Source organism: Chionomys nivalis, chromosome 1 (genome assembly GCF_950005125.1).
Source record: "Chionomys nivalis chromosome 1, mChiNiv1.1, whole genome shotgun sequence".
Taxonomy (NCBI): Eukaryota; Metazoa; Chordata; class Mammalia; order Rodentia; family Cricetidae; genus Chionomys; species Chionomys nivalis.
In genome coordinates this window covers 1,970,168-1,992,180 of record NC_080086.1, presented here as the reverse complement: position 1 = coordinate 1,992,180, position 22,013 = coordinate 1,970,168, and the positions used below count along the sequence as shown (strand labels likewise).

Genomic DNA, 22,013 nt, shown 5'->3' with positions numbered 1-22,013 from the left:
TCATTTTTACTAAGAACCCAGGAACAACTGAGGGAGAGTTTCATAGCCAGAAGTGGTGGCACTTGTCTATAATCCCAGAACTTGAGAAACTGAGGCAGGAGGATCACTGCGACTTTAACACCAGCCTGTGCTACTGTCATGGTTAGTCTTAACTTCCAACTTGATGCAGTCTAGAGTCACCTGACAAGGAGAAACCTAAACTGAGGGATTGCCTAGATCAGCTTGGTCTGTGGGCAGAACTATGAGGGATTGTCCTGACTACTGATTGGTCTAACAGGACCCAGCCCCACTGTGAGCACCGGACCAGCCAGGGCTAGGAGTGACAGGTCATGTCAAAACCACAAAATGACAGAAAGATGACATTACAGAAATATACAAAAAGGATAAGCTTCTTGGGGGAAGAGCCCCCGCCAAACTGCCCCCTACTAAAACTGTGTAGCTCTGGGGACCTAACTGCTCATTTTTGTGAGGAAAAAAAAAAATTGTGATTTAAAAGCAAAATCACAAAAGAATTGTGCCTCTGAGTGAACATTTCTGGTTAGGACAGACGATGAACCCACCACTCTCCTTGCCTAGACAGAGGCCTATGGCTGGGACACAGGGACAAAACCAAACCACAAACATCAGTTTTTGCCTGTTTTACATACAGAACGTTACTGCTGGAACCATCCTCCTCATTACCTACAGAACTTCATCTCCCTGTTAAACAACCTCCCTCCAACTGATGCACTGAACCCCAGTCGGGGTTGGCTTTGTCGTGACTGTTAAGGACAGTACCACCATGAACTGTTAACATTAGATAGTAGTAACACCTAATCATTGGGTATTTGGCCCTGTTGGGCTTACCTGGACCCACAAGGTTTGGGGTTTAGGGTTGTAGGTATGGTGATCTTTTCTGTCCCTCTGCAGCAACCGCTAACCTTTCATTTCCTAAGAGTTCCGTTCTTGCTTCAGCAGATTTCTCTAGGACACTATGCCCAGGAATGACAAGGCTATGCAGACACAACCTGCTCAATGTCATCTCTAGAACCTTCTGCAGGAACAACCTAAGAAAGCCTCTCCTACATGTCTTTCTCGTTGACAAGAACTCTTCTCTTGAACTCAGTCAATATTAATTCATTCCCTGTGTGTGCCTTAGCTGCTGGAGATGATTAACTCTGGCCCCGACTCTCCACCAGGGTGTTGGCAAGAAGACAGCCATGGATACCAAATTTCAATAGGAAGGAGCGTGTGTCTGAGCCAGGGAGCAGCTGAGACCTAGACTCAATAATGTATACTGTGGGCTAACAAAATGGATGAGGGTCTGTGAGGATCCTAGCAGGCTGAAGGGTGCTGATCTCGTGGTTCATGCAACTGAGAATATTTACTAACTGAAATATCAGGGAAGAATTTGTTTCTAAGAAAGGTAGACCTCAACCTGAATAAAACAATTCTTTTAACGGTGTTACCCATCATCATTTTAAAAGCAAACAGCATCATGGGCCCTACCAGGCCTGTCTGATAGGTATTCATATCTGATAGGCATTTTTGCAAGGCACACTGGAAACACTGTTTTTCCTTTCCAGCCCTCCCGCGGCTGGATAGGGCAAACAACTTCCGGTGTGAGCAGAGGGTACGGTCTCTGGAAGCTGACAGGAGCAGTGTGGCACAGTGGATACTGGAGGCTGTCACAGAACCGCCAGCTACTGGGGTGGCAGGTATCACAGACGTGTGGGAGTGAAAGACAGAAATAATGATGAATGTATTGATGGTCTATCCACGACACATTTCCAAACAGCACGACATTAGCAAGGGACAAGGAGAGGGAGAGAGACTGGATACCGATGGTGATCAACAACACAACCTGGGCCCCTCCAAGGGAGCTTATCACCTTATCTCCACTTCCATGCTAGAGGTGTGAACCCCACCGGCTTCCTCTTCCTCTGCTACCCTGACAGAGCTATTCCACTTGGCACAGCTACAAAATGCAAGCCACTCACAGCCCAGAGTCAGCACTGCAAAGGCAGCAGGACCCACACAGCCTCCCCACGGAGCGCAAAATCACAGTTCTTGGGGAGTCTCGGGATTGCAGGTTTGCTCTCAAGACAGCACAGCCCAGGCTCACCTTGGTGAAAGGCAGACAGATTTGGAGATGCGTACATTGCTTATATATGCACATTTGGGGGCTGTATAATAAACTATCTAGAATGCGTTAGGAAGAGGAACAGAACAGGGAGAGATGCAAAGAACCAAGGCCAGAGTCAGTAAATAAGTAAATAAAAAAGCCAGGGGGATGGCTAGGGTTTGGAGGCCTTTAATCCCAGCACTCTCGAGGCTGAGGCAGGTGAATTACTGTGAGTTGCAGGCCAGTCAGCGATACACAGTGGGATCCTGTATCCTCATCCCTCTAGCCTCCCAAAAAGAAAAGAAAAAACAAAAAATAAAGCCAATTAAATTTCCTTAGGGAAAAGCTGCTAAAAGATTCTGTGTAGGATGGCAACCTAAGCCATTTGTGCTGTGTGTCTACAATACGGATCTCTTCCTTTGTCCCAAGATTTTGGTTAAGTTCAGGAACAAATGCCTTTTAAGAGAGTCTGTGAAGATATTAGCATAAAAGGTTCATGTCCTACTCAAGTGACTGGCATAGACAGGAGACAGGAATGTCAAGGCTTCCCTGATCATCTTTTCCTGATGGGAGAACAAGGGTCCATCCAGGGAAGTAGGAGACCCTAGCACCAGGAGCAACATCTGCAAATCTCCTTAAGCCTCAAAGAAGAAAACTGAAGATGCTATTGCAGTTCCACAGTGATGGGCTTTTCTGTAGGTGTGCATGTAAGTGATTTCAAGGAACTTAAGACTGGGTCTCAGTCCTTAAGAATTCCCATCTTAGAACAGAACATGATGGATGCCTTCAGTCCCAGCACTAGAAGGCAGAGACAGGCAGAGCTCTATGAGTTTGAAGCCAGACTGGTCTGCATAATAAGTTCCAGACTAGTCAGGGCTACATAGTGAGACCTCCCCCATCTCAAAATAAATAAATAAATTAAATAAATAACAAAAGCAAAAAAAAATCCCATCTGTACAGTAAGTGGAAATGGGCAAACAGTCCACAATAAAGTGTATCTGAAAACAACGGGGTAGCCCTCAGGATCAGGAAGCCTCAAGAAAGGTCCCACGGAAGAAAGAGAGGTGGAAGAGGGAGGAGAGGGGATTGCAGGACTGGGAAGGGTAAACACAGACGAGCACAGAGGAGGCTGGGCTTCTGGAGCTGAAGCAGTTAAGGCCAGCGAATATCTGGGGAGGTGGGGATATGGCGAGAAGGTCAGGAGGGCAGAGTGGACAGAACCCTGACTCCTTATCCTAAAAATATCAGGAAACCACCAACCTTCTAAATACTAGGAGCACTAGAGATACCAACTGGGCACAGCATGGAGCATCACAACCCGAGAGCTAACTGTGGAGAGACACACAGAGGGAAGCTGGCATCGGGAACACAGGTGGCAGACCACACGACCACAATGAGGATGGTCTCATGAAGACTGAGCAAATGAATGATCTGAGGAATTGCCTCCACTGAATTGATACATGAGCATGTCTGTGGAGCATTTTCTTGATTGATGTAGGGGATTCCCTACAGTCCACTGTACACACCCCGTCCCTGGAAAAGCCGGTCTCGGCTGTGTAAGAAAGTACGGTGAGCAAGTCAGCATGTCTCTAAGATGCATGCTTCTACTTCCTGCCTGAGTTCCTGCCTTGGCTTCCTCAGTGATGGACTGTAAACTGTAAGATGAAGTAGATCATCCCTCCAAGGTTGCTTTTGGTAAAGGTGTTTTATCCCAAGAACAGAGAAGCAAATTAGAATTCTGCACAAGGAGAAGGAAACCACACCCATCAGGTCTCCCTACACTAGGGTCTAAGATGAGACTGTAGTGTAGTCAGTAGCAACGACGTAAGGCTCCGTGAACCAGGGCCTGGGTCAGCGCCAGCGTCTCCCTGGCACTTCTATCATGTGCTTACACCTTAGACAAGTTTCCTCTTAGTTTCCTCATCACCATGGTGACTTTTTGTCTCAGTTAAGTAGGGATCACCTGAATCCACGGGACACACATCATCGACAGAGCCACGGGGATTTTTCAAAGACAACATGCGGTAAGTAGCTACAGTCACCACAGTGGAAACTGGACAGTCTCATCTCATGAGGGAAGAGCTTTTATACCTGCCTTAAAAAAGAAAATACTTCTGAGATGGAAGCAAAGATAATTGTGAAAGTCATACAAAGTTTACAAATCTAAGCCGGGCGGTGGTGGCGCACTCCTTTAATCTCAGCACTCAGGAGGCAGAGGCAGGTGGATCTCTGTGAGTTCGAGGTCAGCCTACAAGAGCTAGTTCCAGGACAGGAACCAAAAGCTACGGAGAAACCCTGTCTCGAAAATCCAAAAAAAAAAAAAAAAAAAAAGTTTACAAATCTAGTACAGGAAGTGGCTTTCGACTGAACCAGGCCAGGAGAACCCGGAAGCAAGCCCTGCTTTCTAGAGCAGCTACTGGAGACAAGCTTATTGGAGGGTGAGGTCACGTGAGGCCGCAGGGCCACAGTCTCACATATTTGCATGCCTGGTTCCCAGCCACCAGCGCTGCTTTAGGAAGTTGTGGAATCCCGAAGGGTGGGGCACAGCCTGGCCGGGTTTCTGGTCTCTTCCTCTGCTCCTTATGCTCCCTAGAACAGTCAGCTACCACTTGCTCCCAGACCCGCGGACTAAGCTGCCCCACCAAGCCTTCCTCTGAAAGCGTGAGCCAAGATAACCCTTTCTTCCCTTAAGCTGTTTCTGTCAGGATTTTTGGTCTCAAAGTCATGAAAAGTAACTCGAGGAACTCTTAATTCATCAGGAGTGGTTCCTTGAAAAAATAGACATCAGGGCTGGGGAGAGAGCGAGCCAGTAAAATTCCAGCCATGCAAGCAGGAAGACCTGTGTCAGATCCCCAGAGACTAGGGGGCAGTGGGGGAGAGGCAGGTGGGTGGCACACTTGTAATCCTAGTGCCAGAGATTAGACTCTTGGGGGCTGCTTGTCAGTCAGCCTAGCCTAGCCTACTGGTCCAAAACAAGCCAGCGAGAGGCCTTGCCTCAAGAAAACAAGATAGATAGCACCTGAAGAAAGACACCTGAAGGTCCCTCAGGCCACCACATGTGGTGGGAAGAACGACACAGTGAGTAAGCGTTTGTCTGCAACGCAGGAACAGGCGTCTCAGTCCCACCACACACCACTCTGACAGCACCTTGATTGGGGACTTCCAGCCTGAAGAGCTGGGAGGGGCTCGTGTCTGCGACTCCAGTCACTCCAGTCACCAGTATGAAGCACGCTCTTCTGTCAGTCCCAGCAGATGAATGCCGACAGATTCTTCAGTGAGGCAGGCAGACAGAGCCAGGGACAAATTTGGAACCAGTAGAGACAGACTTCACAGAGTCAGCCGCAACACAGCTGAGTCAGGTGATCAGGAGCGAGCTTAGCAAAAGCAGGAAACAAACCAAGGAAGTCACTAGAGAAGCTTCAACACGCCAGGAACAGTGTGTGCTCCCGGGTGGTGTGGTGAAGGAAGGAACAGGTCTCCTTAGAGAGCGTGGACCCCTGGTGTCACCTGTCCCTACAAAATGATCTGTGTTTTGTAACTGGTGAGACCTGGCAACATTTGACCAAAGTCCTAAGTTTGCCAGGGATTCCACCACAGATTGTTGTCATTAGGCCACCAGCCAGAAGAAAAACATAACCAGTTTTTGGTGGCTGGGATGGTACAGCTAGAAAGGCCATGATCAGAGATCGAGGATCCTGAACCAGGCAGGTGCTGGGGTTTCCTGGAGGCATAGGATGTGAGGACATCCTCGGCTGGCGAGCCGAAGCAGCATGTTCGCTCTCTGAGTCACATTAGTGTTTGTTCATCTCTCCATCTTGGCTTAGGTGCTCTTTGAAAGTCTTTGAAAATCCCTTAGGAGTATTTGTTTTGCTCTGGTGCAGACCTCACCAGGCTGCGAGTGAACTGCTGCTACCCCCTGGATTCTGATCCCCAATACTCTCCCCACCTTATCACCCTCCCCGAGCCAGTCTTTCCTCACAAATTCAGCAGACCCCAGAGGCCCAGATACAATCCACACCATCAGAAGAACAGCACCCCTACCCCAGGCTCCATATTCTGGTCTACAACTTCAGAGGAAGACTTCAGCTTTATCAGAGGCCAGGTTGGATCTAGGGACCCAAGGCCCCCAAACCACAATGGAGATACCCTACTGGACCTGAAGACTCACCAGTCACCAGAACCCTTGGCGAGAAGACTAGAGAGGAAACAGAAAACAAAGGAACAAAATACTCATCCAACGAAGACATATGCAGCAATCAACACCTAGACCAATAATCACTCCAAATGCAGATGCCTAAATGCCAGTGTAAGAACACAATAACAGAACAGGAAATACAGCACAACCAGAACCCAGCGATCATTCAACATCAAGACCTGAACATTCCAACACAGCTGAGGCACAAGAAAATGACCGTAAAAATAACTTTATAAGAATGATAGAGGCCCTTAATGCGTAAATGAAAAATTCCCTTAAAGAATTCAAGGAAAAGACAAACAAAACACAGCAAGAAGTGTATGTTTCATCTCTTTATCCTTGCTTAAATCATGGAGTAGGCTACATCTAACTGTGAAGCTGAGAGTGGTTGCCTCAGTTCATAGACAGAAAGCTTGGTAGGAAAACACCCCAAAGACAAACATCACCACCCTAAACTGAAGGAAAATCATCCCAAAATTAAAGGGCATCATCTCAAAGCTTAAGAGTGGGTATGGTGGTTGGTTTGAATAAGAATGGCCTCCACAGACCCCTAGATTTGAATGCTTAGTCACCACGGAGTGGCACTCTAATAGTGTGTGGCCTTGTTGGAGGATGTGTGTCCCTGGAGGCAGGCTTTGAGGTTTCAGAAGCTCAAACTGGGCCCAGTGGCTCACTCTTGCTTCCTGCTGTCTGCCCATCCAGATGTAGAACTCTTAGCTACTTCTCCGGCACCATGTCTATCTGCATGCCACCATGCTTCCTATATCAACAGTAGACTAAACCTCTGAACCTGTAAGCAAGCCCCAGTTAAATGTTTTCCTTTATAAAAGCTGCTATGGTCATTGTGTCTCCTCATGCCAATAATGATTCTAAGACAGTGGGATCCACCAAGCAGAAACAGGACCTAATGTCCTGTTTCCTCTCAGAGGTGGAAAATAGCTGTTGAAGAAGCCACAGGCCAGAACTGTTCATCCATGAACTGTCACATCTGGAAATATCCAGACAAAAAGCCTGGAGACTGAATGCCAGTGAGAGATGGATAAGGACAGGCAACATTACCAGAGAGCTGAATTTGAGATGGTAACCTGAAGACTGGTGATGTGGGATTCCTCTCTGCATGCTGTGAATACCACTGGTGAATAAAGAAACTGCCTAGGCCTGTTGATAGGGCAGAACTTAGGTAGGTGGGGGAAACTAAATGGCATGCTGGGATAAAGGAGGCAGAGTCAGAGAGAAGCCATGTAGCCCCACCAGAGATAGATGCCAGAACTTTATTCAGTAAGTCACAGCCTCATGGTGATACACAGATTAATAGAAATGGGTTAAATTAATATGTAAGAGTTAGCCAATAAAAAGCTAGAGCTAATGGGCCAAGCGGTGATTTAATTAATATAGTTTCTGTGTGATTATTTTGGGGCTGAGCAGCTGGGAATGAAACAAGTGGCCTCCCTACAACAGACTAGACGTCATTTTGAAAATGTACAATACTAACAACATTACAAAGTTCTTATACTACCTAAGAGGCAAGCTAACAGCAGGGATTTAGGAAGCAGTATTCAAGACCATGAGCAGAAACAGGTGTCAAAGTAATGAAAGCAATTTTGACAGAGTATTTATCATAAAAATGCCAGTCAGATGGGCAGATACCTTTTTTGAATGTTAAAATTAAAAGTCTACATGAGGGAAGAGGGGCAGGCTGTGTGTTTCAGAAGAGCCCTGACTCGTACCAAGCTGATCTTCAGCACCAAGAGATAAAATACACAAGTAAAAATTCAAAACTGAAAAGAAGATCTCACAAAAGAAAAACCATATAGGCAAAAAAAACAAAAACAAAACCAAGTAATGAAGTATGTTAATTAAAACATGTACACTAAACTGATAGGACAAAGATTGCTGCTTGACATAAAACTAGGGTCGAAATCCTGTTATCTCTGAGAAGTACAAATAAGCCCAACTATAAATCAGTTATGCATCATGTTCAGTTTAAGATTTATCCTAAGTCAAGGTTGGTGTCACTTGTCTGTCATCCTAGCCCTTAGGAGGTTGAGGCAGGAGGATCTAGAGCTCAGGGTCAACCAATATTATAGTGAGACCCATCCGAAAAAAAAAACACCATGTTTTATAATATATTACAAAAACATACACACCAAAATAGCAAAGATTACGACCATGAATTTATCATTAAAATGATATAACATTATAAGATGACTATGAAAACAGTTGAACATGACATTTTAATGTTTAAAACACTATGGAGAGTATAGTCTCAAGCTATTAAAATTGGCAAATTGATGTGGGATTTCATTGGTCAATAAAGAAACTGCCTTGGCCCATCTGATAGGGCAGAATTTAGGTAGGCGGAGTAAACAGAACAGAATGCTGGGAGGAAGAGGAAGTGAGCTCAGATGCAGGCTCCTCTCAGAGCCAGACGCGATGCAGCCAGCCGCCAGGTCAGACATGCTGAATCTTTCCCGGTAAGCGCACCTATTGGTGCTATGCAGATTATTAGAAATGGGCTAAATTAATACATGAGAATTAGCCTAGAAGAGGCTAGATATAATGGGCCAGGCAGTGTTTAAAAGAATACAGATTCCGTGTAATTATTTCGGGTGTAAAGCTAGCCGGGTGGCGGGACACAGCCCCGTCGTTACTACTACAGCAAATGTGATGGTATCTTAAAGCTTTAACAGTACAACACAGCAGATAAAAAGTCTTCCCGGTGCACAGGAACATCCATCAGCACCGCCTCCTAACTCAGCATCTCTAGGACTTCTGAGGACGTGTGAGGCACCATCAGCACCATCTTTGCAGATATTGCTCCTGTCCGTTTGTCGTTCTGTGACTCCCAGGATTTTAGGATGAGCTGTGTAGCCCATTTCTGCCCACGTCTATGGCTCTGTTCTGCGATGCTTGTGTTAAAGGTCACCCAGCAGGTATGTATATTACAGACAATGGGCAGCTAATAAAATACTTGTCGAATACACAAATATATACCAGTGAGACTCATGGCCACAACCCCGCCCTGACAGTCACACAGGTTGAAAAGAATTCCAGAGAGATGAATAGTGTTTCCCTTCCTATCCTCACACTGGCTAGTTCATGGTCATTATTTTCCTCGAAATGCATAGCTGGCCTGTGATTTAATATTATTGGACAGGGCCCAATATGTATGAACTCATTGCAGTGAGACCAGTTATTTTGTACAAATGATTTAGGGAAGTAAAAATGTCCAACCAAACTGCTAAGTACCAAATAAAGTTTCCGTAAGCGAGATGCACTGACCTTGTAAGGAGGTGAGGTGAAAACGAAGCGGGGTTGTCCTGCTCCGAGAAGAGGGGCATAGTTCCTCCCATTATCCACAGGCGGAAATACAAAATGACCGTCACCTTGGAGGAAGGAGAAGACCTGATGAAATATCCACCCACGTCTCTTCCGTCTTTGTACGTGCGTTCTGATCCTCTATCGAGAAGTGAAGTCAGCTGTTCCCTCCTCTTACAGCTGTTAGGTAAGCCTGCCTGGGTAACCCTGGCCCCAAATCACGGCACGGGAACCATTCAACTGGGCCTGGACAAGCATCAGGGAGCTGTATCTATGTCTCTGGATACCGTGTCCAGCAGTAGACAACGGATACATCCAGGTCACTCTGAAAACACTTTGAAAGGAACTTTAAAACCCTGTGTTGTTAATGCTATGCCATCGGGTTCTTGTGTATACTTCCACACACACCTTTGCTCGAAAGAAACTACAAACCTTCCTTGAGAGATGTGTTGATAGTGAGTTTATTAAGTAATCTGGAGCATCTGAGTTGGGACTAAGTGAAAACACTCTTACTAGCTGTATTCGAAGTACACATTATATACTTACATAACTGATGACCAAAATGGCCCGCTTTAAAAACGGTCTCAGGGTAAGCAGGAAATTCCCATTGCCGCTTCCTGTCAGACACCTGAAACAGGAAAGGAGAGGTGAATGTCTAAGAGCAACCGTCTACAGCCCAGTGTTCCTCTCTGTGAGGACACCAAGAGCCTGGCTTTGGAGCCAGGGCATGTGGGTTTCAACACCCCATTCTGCCACCCGCAGCTTGGGAAGTGGGAACAGCTTCCTTCATTCCTCTGCACATCTATTTTGCTCATTTAAAGGGTAATAATATCTACTTTGTGGAGACATCGTAGGGAGTAAGTAAGATAATAAACAGAATAGGACCTAGCATTGTTAACTATAAACGTTTCCATTTGTCCCGATTAACCTACACACTCTGATAACTGAGTTCACATATACCTGTTTTATATAATCTGAGGGGTGCAATGTCTTCAGCCCACAAACTATCTCACAATTGCCTTGTCCCTGAAGAACAAGGATGCCAAGATTACGTGAAGTAAAACACACTGCGCCTCTAGTGTGGATCAAAGATCTCTCATACACACCGGAAGAATTTTCTCACATGCTCACTGTCCTCTGTCCCAGGAAACAAATTAGAGTGCAGGAATGCCGGCTCCAGGGGGGCCAGAGATTAATGGGGGACCCTGCCTCTGCCATGGTCTCCCCGGGTTCAAAGCAGGAGCTTCGGCTTTGTGGACAGGACTGGCTGGCTTCTGTGACACAGAAGCCGGGGCTAAGGTTAACAAGCACCCTGTGAGAACACAAAGGGTCCACATTATCCTCCAAGCAGGCTAGCACGCTTTAGTCAAAGCTGAGAAAAGACGTTGAACTAAACCACATAATCCCTCTGGATTTCCCTAGCCCCTTTCATGCAGTTTTCACTCCCTTTAATCTGTTTCTTCCCTCAAAGGATTTCTCTCTTAAAATTTGCATTTGAATGAGGGCTCTTCACTGGAGAGAACCTTTGGTCCAGCCAGGGCCTCTTCAGTAAAACCCGAGTGGGCTAGTATCCTGCAGAGACTGATCCACCTGGAGTCTGCTGGCTGAAGATGTGTGGCCCCTGCCTGTGGTGTATGTACCAAGTGTTTCTGAGCTGCAGGGAAGTGACAGCTTTACTCAAAAGCAGGTTTCTTCCTCATACTCTCTTTCTCCTCTTTCTGGCTCATAAGAATCTCTGGAAGTGCTTCCTGCTCAGGACTGGCTATCCATGAGCTTGTTGGTTAGAGAAAATGAGCTCAGAACTGGCTGTCCAAGCGCTCAATAGAGAAAATGAGCAGGGTAAAGCCACCAAAGAAAGTTTATTGCTAACAAGTTCCCGAGAGGCCCATCTTCTAGAGCTGCCAAGTCCTTTCTTCCCTTCTGAGACCACAGCAGAGTTTAGCAATGAAGCCAGGCCAGGGACAGCCTAGAGAGTCTGGAACAGCACGGTGTGTGTGTGTGTGTGTGTGTGTAGTTGTACAAAAACACACATCCTCTCTGGGCGCAGCCTCCTGATGGTTGTCATTTTTAGGTAAATTAAGCCAAGACCAGCCTTTGGCACTCCTGTTTCTCCAAGGATGAAGGATCTCTCTCAGCAGCGAGGTAAGGAAGCAGCCGGGGCCAGGAAAGGGTGCTGAGGGAGACAAGGGCAGGAATGTGTCTGCTTTCCAGATAGCTGCTCTTGGAGACTTCATTTCTCAAGCTCCTCTCTGAGGCTTGCTTAGCACTAGAAAAATTACAATTGGCTTTCCTCTCTACAGAACAAGCCACACAGTTCGGGGTTTTTCTTGAGGTTACACTTAAGACAGAGCTGCCATGTATCATTTCTGACGGTTTGCGAGGACGGATATTTTAGTAACTGTGTTTATAACGAGTCTTCTAGTTCAGAGATTCCTGGTGAGATTCTATTTCCACAAGAAGTTGGGCAAAGGGTACCAGATAATTTACTCTCAAAATGTAATATCCTAAGGTCACACAAGCCTGAAATGGTACAGAGATTCTTGGTGGAAAAAAAAAAAGTTGTCAAGATTTCTGTTTTAGGCTGTGGGTCCACAGGAACCGACAAACTGAGACACACGGCACGGCGCCATGACTGGGGACGCTCTAGATCGGTGGGGAGTGTGCCCTGGCTCTGTCCCTCCATCTCCTCCTCCACTCCAGCCCAGAGCTGCATAGTGGGATTTTCCTCCTTGATTCATTTCTTACAGCCAATGGAACAGACCTGAACAATGACCAAGAATAATAGCATTCGTAAAAATAACAACTAACAATACATGTCAGACACGCATTTTGATTTAAATATTCTACCATTTAGAATAATTCCACAAGACCAAAAAATTGGAAGTGCTAATTTTTAAATCTGATTTCTCAGCTATTAATTTCTTTTTCTTTTTTCTCTCTCTTGGAGTTTTATTGTTTTTCAATCCAGTTACAGTCAAATCGTGTCCGCCCAGGAACTTCCCATCTTTAAGGTAATTTTTCTGTCTGCTTTCAGCCATTATTCATTGCCACAGGGTTTCACGGATACACAGGTGGCTCATTTCACAGGTTAACAAATTCTTAAAATTTTGTTTTTTAAGACAGGGTTTTGATATGTTCAGCTATTAATTTCAATCGTAAGAAAAACATGCTACTAGTAACACTTTATTTATATTTACCTTTTTGTGTTTTTTTTATTTTTGAGACAGGGTGTCACTAAATTGTCTGTTGTGTTGGTACTCAGTAGGTAGCCCAGGTTGGCCTCAAACCCATGGCACTTTTACCACAGACTCTATTACCCCGAGAGTATAGATGTAGGCCACCAAGCCTGGCTATGGACACTTAAATTTAACAAGTTCTTCATGGAATTTGCACATTCCTTACAAAGCTCCAGAAAGTCCCAATGACAACAAATCCCAAGCTCCTGTGAAGGCGCTAGAATCAGATCCACGGATTGAAGCTTCTGTCCTTTTGTGTTCGTGACTTACATCAAGACCACAGGCTTCTACTGCCAACCCTGTTCTTGGCCACCGATTTCTCCTCACAGCGAGAATCAGGGTTAGACCCCCACTCTCTTTCTTACTACAGAATACCTTCACTGTAGTCCTGAACACATCCTAACAAAAAGGCCAGCTCCCCCCTGAAGGCAGTCCTGAACACATCCTAACAGGCCAGCTCCCCCCTGAAGGCAGTCCTGAACACATCCTAACAGGCCAGCTCCCCCCTGAAGGTAGTCTTCTTTCCCAGGCTTCTCAAGTGCTATCTGAATAGATTTTCTTTTATACACATCAAAAAGATCGATAAAGCCCAGCCATCTAAACAGAATTCTAAGGGTCCTTCCTTCTCCACCTCTCAACCTCTTCTCTTCTGCTTTTCTTATTCTCTGGCAGCAGACTGGCACATACAATGTGTGATTTGGGATGTGGGCAGCAGGGTAGAGGATAGCACCGCCTGGATAGCATTGTTTCCTTTTCCACAGATCCTGACGGCTGCGATGGACATTAGACTAGACTGTCCGGCTCTTCTCGGGATCTGTACCCCACATAATTCCTGCCTAAGTATCAGCTACAGACGGCGAAACCAGCCATGAACTGTCACTGCTCGGCAGTGCACCAACCACACACAGCCACCAGAAACCCCTGTAGGACACCAACCACACCAACTTAATTTCCCTTTTTGCATTCAAAACAATAAAGGATATTGGTAAAGAATCATATGCTCTGAGGGGAGAAAGAAGTCAAATTCAGATCTTTTGGAGTAAAAATTCCAAAATGCTTCTCTTTGAAAGACATGAAAATGTTCTCACTTTGCTAAAATATAGCAAAGACACAGCTCACAGTAGAAATGATTATAAGCTAACTGCATACCAAAGGAAGTTAGGTCCTTCTTTAGTGCCCAGCCTTGGACCCCAGAAGTTCCTCCTTTATGCTACACAAAGGCTCTCCACACAGCGTCAGGTTTGGGTACTGCCCTTGCCAGTCCCACGATTCTGACCAGAGATGGAGCTGTTCTGAGAATCCGGGGGCGCGTTTCTCAGTTCTGCCCCTTCAGAAACCCAAGCCCACCTTCCACACCCAACTCTGCAGCTCTGGTGAATGCATCTTCCAGGAACCTCAAACCCTACAATTTCCTAAGGGAACCTTTACTTTGATTCTCACACAGAATGGTGGAAATGAGCCTGCAGACCTCAGGGGAGCACGGCTTTCTGTGCTCTTAACCGTTCTGAATAAGAAGCCTGGAACTAGAAGGGAACAGAGCACTCGGGTAGTTTTATAGTTTTATAGGGCTAAGGCTGTACAAATATGAAGACCCAAATTCAATTTCTAACAATGTAATCTAAAGTTGAGAACAGCTGTGCTTGCATGTAATCCCAGCACTGGGGTGTCAGAGACGGAAGGTTCTGGGGCTCGTTAGCCAGGGATTCTAGCCAAATAGACTCCAGGTTCAGTGAGAGACCCTGTCTCAAAAAATAAGGTAGAGACCAGCTGAAGAAGACACATTATATCTACATCTGTCCACACACACACTCACATGTGCACATACATACATGTGCACACACGCATGCACACGCATGCACTCACGCGTGTACACACATATGTGCCAAGAAATGTAAACTGATTTGCAGAAAGTCCTGATCCTTCATGTCAAAGGTCAATGAAATTGGACTCCATTAATTTAATCAGAGGATCCATTTTATACTCCCTCCATGATTAATTTCGGCAGCATGCCTGGTTTTTAATTCTTTCTCCAAGGAGTGGTAAAATTCCATTTTGGTGCCGACAGTCTTGTCTTTCAGTCACAGTCCCACAAGTGCACTTGACAGGTGTCAGTCATGGTACTGAGAGCTCCCATCTCCTCCCCATATTGGCCCTGCTGTGACAGATACAAGGGCTGTTCTTGCTAGGAAAGCGTGGGCCTTTCACCTGGGCCTGCAGACGCCCAATGCACAGTTTAAACAGGTCAAAGTCTGACTTCTCTGCCCTCTTCCCAATCTGTAACTGTGCTTCTTTGAGTGTTAGGAATTCAGCTCTGAAGATAGACACATTAATCCCGTAAGGAGCGTCTGTTATAGACACAAAACTACAGTGCTCACCTCAAAGTGCATTAAGACATGGTTTATTTGGAAAGACAACTATGAGTGGCCTTGGTCAGGAAACACATGTCTTTACTCCAAATACTGTGTTCCGACATGGTAACAGTTTAATGAAGGTGTTGTCATTGTCGTTGTTCTTGTTTGGTTTTCAAGATTAGGTTTCTCTGTAACTTTGGAGCCTGTCCTAGAACGCACTCTGTACACCAGGCTGGCCTCGAACTCACAGAGATCCACCTGCCTCTGCTCCTGAGTACTGGGATTAAAGGTGTGTGCCACCACCACCTGGCTCTAATGAATTTTTTTTATAATAACAAAGCAAAACAAAAAAATACTGGCCAACCAGTGATTTATTAAACTAACACGAGTGACCAATCTTTACAGCATTCAAGAGGATTATCCCACAGAATTTCCCCTTTTGTCTAACTAAGAAGGGAGGTTTTAATTTTAACATAGTAAGATTATATACAACAAAACAGTTATCAAGCAAGCATTACAGTTACAATTTCTGGTCTATTTGTATTTGGCAAAGTTTGGAGATCAGAGGGTGGAGCTAGCCCCTAGTTAACCATAGAAACTAGGCAGTGGTGGCTCACACCTTTAATCCCAACACTTGGGAAGCAGAGACAGGAAGGGATCAGGTGGGGTGCAGTCAGGACCTCAGCCCTTTTGGATGGAAGGAGGAGACAGGGAGGAAGCACCTGGAGGCTGCTCCTGGTTCTCTGATCTTCCAGGTTTCCCCCCAATATTTGACTCCTATTTTTTTTTTTCTTGTTAAGACTAATTAGGATCACGCTTCAGAGGATGAGCAACAGCAAGCTCCCTGCTAGCTCAGAAGGCAACAGCACTCGGTACAGTCCTGAAGGGGGCTCAAAGCTGACCGTAAAATCACCGTAAAAGGATGCCAGGATGGAGGTTCAAGCCCTGAAAGAGAGATAGGAGTGACATAACACACATGATGGATGTCGATTCTGGCTCCATTCTGCTCAGCTTCCTTTGAGGCAAGGTGAATTTGTCTGAAGTTCCTTGCCTCCTAGACCTGTCTAGTCCTTGACCGGTCCACCTGAGCATGGTGCCACTCAGAACCTGCGGCAGGTTAGAGAATAAGCTCATCCTCTGCTTCCCCATGTACCTGATGCCTGTGGCTCACCAGGAGTTTACACAATCAGCACATGGACGCTGCCTAACTACACCGCAGGTGAACGAGATCACTGTTCCCATCAGGGCCTGTGATGTCTTGTTCATTCGTGGTGTCTGTACAGAGGAAGGTCAGGCTGTCTTTGTCTGTCTTTCTCCAGCCCAGTCTGTTTGCAGTTAAGGCAGGGGAAGGAGAAAGTCTCAACTGACCATTACCAAGCCATGTTTTACAGGTGAGCTTTTGGTTAGAGCCCTTCTGAGCCCTCCTCAGAATAACTAACACACTGGGCAGCAAACTCAAAGCCTCTCCCATGCCCTGGCTTCACATGTTGAGTTCACCAGCAGGCCAAGCAGGGTATTTGGCAGCCTGGGCTTCCCCGAGCAATACGTGCCCTCGTTACATGTGATCTACATGTTCTGTAGCAACGCAGATGTCTTGAGAAGCCCACACTACGTACAGAACGTATCAGTGTGAAATTAGCCAGCTTAATCCCACCCCAGCCCCAATTTAATGGGCAAATATACAGAAAGGATTTGTTATCTGTTGAGGTCTGTCATTTGCAGCCTTCATAGAAGGAGAGAGAAACAAAATAAAGTGTTTTCCTAGAAGCTAAAGATTTGATTCACTTTCACGGTGTTCTGTGAATTCATCGTGAACATACAGGATATGTACTGAACAGACTGCACAAGCAAGGATGCTGGCTGAGGAGGGGCAACTGAGGTGGTCCAAGCTTGTTCACCAGTTTGTACTCAGATGCCCGTCAACCTTTGTTAAGGAAGGGGAACCTTCTCCTAATGCACTCAAAAGAGCAAACGGGGCCGTGGACCTAAACATCAGAGTGCTCCCACACCTTATGTCTGCAGCTTGTTCCTTCAAGAAGAAATTCCTACACACAGCAGTAGCCCTGATTTCTTATTGGTTAATACTCCTGCTGCGGTAATGACTTTTGCAGAGACTTGTTTAGTCTGATGCTTCCGTACCCTTGGTCACAGCTTTCATCTGCTCACTGGTCTAGTCCCACATGCCACCGGGCCACGGGTAAAGTTACCCAGCAACAAATACCACTGTTTTCTTCCTCCATCAGAGGTGTTTCCCGGACAAATTCAGCTCAGTGTTTCCTCTTTTCTTTACCTTTGCTTTTGTTTTTTGCAACAGGATCTCTCTTTTATACAGGTCTGGCTGACAGGAGCTCACTGTGTAGATCAGACTGATCTTGAAGTCATGGAGATGCACCTGCTTCTGCCTTCTGGGTACTGAGATTGGAGGCCTGAACCACCACCCCAGCCAGATCAGGGCTTCATGTGGTGACATTGACTGCATCACACTGAAGTTTTAAATCCCTAATCATTTAAGTTGCTATGCTGCCTCTATAAACATCACTGATTGCAAGGTCTGACTTTAATGTATTCTCCCGATTCTAAATTTCATTCAGCTAAATGTCTCCTGAACATTATCTACTGTGATGTTTCCGTACACAAGAGGCTTTCACACGTGGGGCTGGTCTGCCTCAAGGACGGCAACCAGTCCCATCTGCCTAGCACTTGGATTCCAATGCTAAGCAGGAAAGTCCCGGGAGACTTGGAGGGAAAGCTGTCCCTAGTGACGTCATACACAGTGAGGTAAAGTGCTAAGGAGCTGCCCAAATCCTAATTTCCAAAAACTCAAACAAGAAATTAGTTTGACTTTGTTCAGGACTCTCTCTGATATTTATAATAGTTGCTTTTCTTTCTCTTCTTTTTGTTTTTTAAAAATTCATTTTACTTATTGATGTGAAGGTGTCAGATCCCCTACAACTGGAATTACAGACAGTTGTCAGCTGCCATGTGAGTACTAGGAATTGAACCTGGGTCCTCTGGAAGAGCAGCCAGTGCTCTTAACCACTGAGCCATCTCTCCAGCTTCATTCCTTTTTCTCTTCCTTCCCCCCCTTGTCTGGCCCTCCTTCTCTCCCCCCTTCTCTTCTTATTCCCTGTAAGTATTTAATTAAAAAAAAACAAAAACAAAAACAAGTGCTTCTGTGGTGGGAGTCACCTACTAATTGGTTCAACTCATTAATTCTAGATCTTATCTGTGCTTTTCAGCTGCCTGACAGATCTCTGCACTTAATGTGATGAGCTAATCTACAGCATTCTTTATAGCCATCACTTTTGTTTATGTAGCAAAAAGGAAAGGAGGGAAAAGAGGGACAAGGGTTTAGCAAACACTGGGGAGATACAGATTCCTCTCTATACTAGATCTATAGTGATTTAGTGCACTACAAAGCCAACTGGTCGATACTTCAAAAACCCAAGTTTGAATCAGTTTACAGCTTAATACAAGGAGTCTGATGTCGAGATTTTAAAACACACCACCTGTATAACGATAAACATATTGGTTCCTAAATTATCGGTCTTAACTACAGACAACCAAAATCAAACATTATCAGCACTAAAATCCCCAAACCTGGAACTCTGACACAGTTACCTGTGTGTGTCAGTGAACGCAGGAGTCAGATACTCATTCTGAAATACTGGTAACACTTCAAGTTCATGGAAGCTTTCCCGTAAGCTACTGTTGGGAGCAGAGGGCCATAAGGGCCAGTTGATGTTTAGACAAAACAGTGCTATTACGGGTATCTAGCAAGTCAGTTAAGACACGGCTGACATCCAGGGGAGCTATGCGCCAACACACAACGGCTGACACTGGATGTCCAGGGAACCCCCAAGCAAACAGTTTGGTAATCTGCTATATATTTTATGTGATTCTAATGTAGCCTTGAGGTCAAAGGTCCAAGCCTTAGCCGTTGTGGGCCAGCCTCTATCATGTATGTTTGTCTGTAGGTCTATATGCCTAGCGTAGAGCAACCTGTGTGCCTGTGTCCTTCACCCCTGCTGGCTTGTGCTGGGTTCTTGCCCAAGCCTGCCTAGCAGACTGTGTACTGGTAAACAAAACATGTGTTATCTGCCCATGATTCCCCCCAGTCTCCCCTTACCTTCCCTCTTCTTTCCTGGCTTTCGGCAACAGACCGCACAGACACTCTCTCTTGTCATGTTTCCCATGCATCCATCCAAACTTTAACTCCTTCAGAGTTACCTAAGATCACTCATCTTACATGACGGCTTCAATGTCACTAGGACACTTACCCTGTCTCTCACACGGCAGCCACGCTAACAGTACAGAGAATACTGCAGACTGACAGATATAAAAAATGTCCATCATAATAAAAATGATCATGAATTTGAAGACAGCCTGTGCTACATGAGGAAACCCTGTCTTAAATAAAACAGAAAAATTAAGAAGGCGGGTAGAGGGAAGGAGATATTGAGCCCTCACTGTAGTGAGTGACTATAGCTTAGAGGTTTAGGATAGGCAGGGGTCACCATCTCAGGGAAACCATGAGCAACAGAGAGCTGGGCTCCCTCCAGGCAGGAAATAGGGAATCAATGGCAGCTTTTGGGTGGGACTATAGAGCATCCGTATCTACATTGCTGAGCAGCACGATGACACTCTGTGGTGTCATGGCATCATGCAGGAAGACATGGGCAAGGTGCCAATATCTGCGCAAAGACCTTACGACCTCTGCCATCACTATAGCCCACGCCCTCCACCGACCGCACAGAAGAGGAGAAAAAGGCTTGCTGGACCTTCCCATCACTTAATAAGAGGCTGGCTGGCTGTAGAGAGTCTGAAAGATGACCCAGACAAAACACGTTTAAGAAACAGTAAAATCTGGTGAGATAGCTTATAATGGTACAGACATTTTGTCTCTAAACTTGGGGACCTGAGTGTGTGCAAATGCCGGGCCTCACATAGTAGAAGCAAAGAACAGACTCCCAGGAGCCATCCTCTGATTTCCATACTAACAGACTGAAAAAGTAAATGCAACAAAAATATGCCGGGCGGTGGTAGCGCACACCTTTAATCCCAGCCCTCGCGAGGCAGAGGCGGGTGGATCCCTGTGAGTTTCAGGCCAGCCTGGTCTACAGGGTGCGTTACAGAGAAACACTGTGTCAGGCGAAAAAAGTATTCAGGCGAGTTTGGTTTACCTGAGACCGGCTGCACTCTCCCTGAAGGCAGACAGCTTATCGCCTTCATCTTGGTATTTACCGCCCAGCACACACACACATACATAGCTCAGCACAGCACAGGAGGAAAAGGTTCGCTCAGCTCCGTGGAGGATCTGGCGGGCAGGTGGCGCTAGGCAGTCCCGCCCCCTGGAAGAGACCCGGATGGGCGGGCGGATGAGTGGGCAGGGGGAGGGGCTTCCCGCCTGCTGCGCGCGCAGCCCCTCACTCCGCTTGCGCCGCTCGGGGGAAGGAGAAGGCCGCCTCCCTTGCACTCCACTCGTGCTCGGGGAAGGAGAAGCCGCCTCCCGTGCTGCTCCGTGCTGCTCCGCCATGGCTCGCGGTCCGAAGAAGCACCTGAAGCGTGTGGCCGCCCCGCGCCACTGGATGCTGGACAAACTGACGGGCGTGTTCGCGCCCCGCCCGTCGTCCGGCCCGCACCGCCTGCGGGAGTGCCTGCCGCTCGCCATCTTCCTCCGCAACCGCCTAAAGTACGCGCTGACGGGCGACGAGGTGAAGAAGATCTGCATGCAGCGCCTCATCAAGGTGGACGGCAAGGTGCGGACCGACGTGGCCTACCCGGCGGGCTTCATGGATGTCATCAGCATCGACAAGAGCGGCGAGCACTTCCGCCTGGTGTACGACACCAAGGGCCGGTTCGCCGTGCACCGCATCACCCCCGAGGAGGCCAAGTACAAGCTGTGCAAGGTCAGGAAGGTCTTCGTGGGCACCAAGGGCATCCCGCACCTCGTGACGCACGACGCGCGCACCATCCGCTACCCCGACCCGCTCATCAAGGTCAACGACACTGTGCAGATCTCGCTGGACTCCGGCAAGATCACTGACGCCATCAAGTTCGACACGGGCAACCTGTGCATGGTGACCGGGGGCGCCAACCTGGGCCGCATCGGCGTCATCACCAACCGCGAGCGCCACCCGGGCTCGTTCGACGTGGTCCACGTGAAGGACGCCAACGGCAACGGCTTCGCCACCCGCCTCTCCAACATCTTCGTGATTGGCAAGGGCAACAAGCCGTGGATTTCCCTCCCGCGCGGAAAGGGAATCCGCCTCACCATCGCCGAAGAGAGAGACAAGAGGCTGGCGGCCAAGCAGAGCGGGTGAAGCGGACTCTGAGGGACTCGAGGGGGGCCCGTTTATACTGGTTTATGCTTCGAGTTTTAAGCAGCATGTTGAATTAAAAAGAGAAGCAAACTTCATTCTGGTTGCCTGCGTTTCCCTTTGCCGCGACATGGGGGATGGGGCAACCACCCGGATGTGCGGTTGCCGCATCTTGAAAAAGGGTTTGGTTACCGTTGCTGATAACTGAACTAATGTCATTTCATTTTTCCTTTAATATTCCAGGGTTGGGATTGAATGCCTAAAGGCCCATAAAATCCGTAGAAACTCAAGGCTTTTAGATGTCAGCCTCTCCCCCCAAAGCAAATGGAAACAGAGAACCCCTAAAGTTAGGAGGTATAAAAATGGGATTGTTCAGCCAGGACTACAGAGAAACCCTGTCTCGGGGGCAAAAAAAAACCCCACAAAGTGTAGCTATAATTTTCTCTTTTTAGAAAACCCCAAGTTTACAGAAGCAGCAAATCCAGAATG

At 46.8% G+C, this 22,013-nt stretch overlaps 2 protein-coding genes across 2 annotated transcripts in view; one reads left to right on the top strand and one right to left on the bottom strand.

The window, feature by feature from the left end:
• Window positions 1-22,013, bottom strand: part of Tmtc1 (transmembrane O-mannosyltransferase targeting cadherins 1) — a 205,093-nt gene that overhangs the window by 96,704 nt on the left and 86,376 nt on the right. Inside the window, exons 6-7 of the mRNA XM_057764546.1 lie at window positions 10,164-10,245; window positions 9,582-9,685 (exon numbers count right to left, since the gene is read on the bottom strand). Of these exons, the coding sequence (XP_057620529.1) occupies window positions 9,582-9,685; window positions 10,164-10,245 (186 nt within the window). The remainder of the gene's footprint in view (window positions 1-9,581; window positions 9,686-10,163; window positions 10,246-22,013) is intronic.
• LOC130871216 (40S ribosomal protein S4, X isoform-like) lies at window positions 20,670-21,606 on the top strand. The gene has a single exon (XM_057764559.1). It carries the CDS (start codon window positions 20,739-20,741, stop codon window positions 21,525-21,527), a length of 789 nt encoding a protein of 262 aa, XP_057620542.1. The 5' UTR covers window positions 20,670-20,738; the 3' UTR covers window positions 21,528-21,606.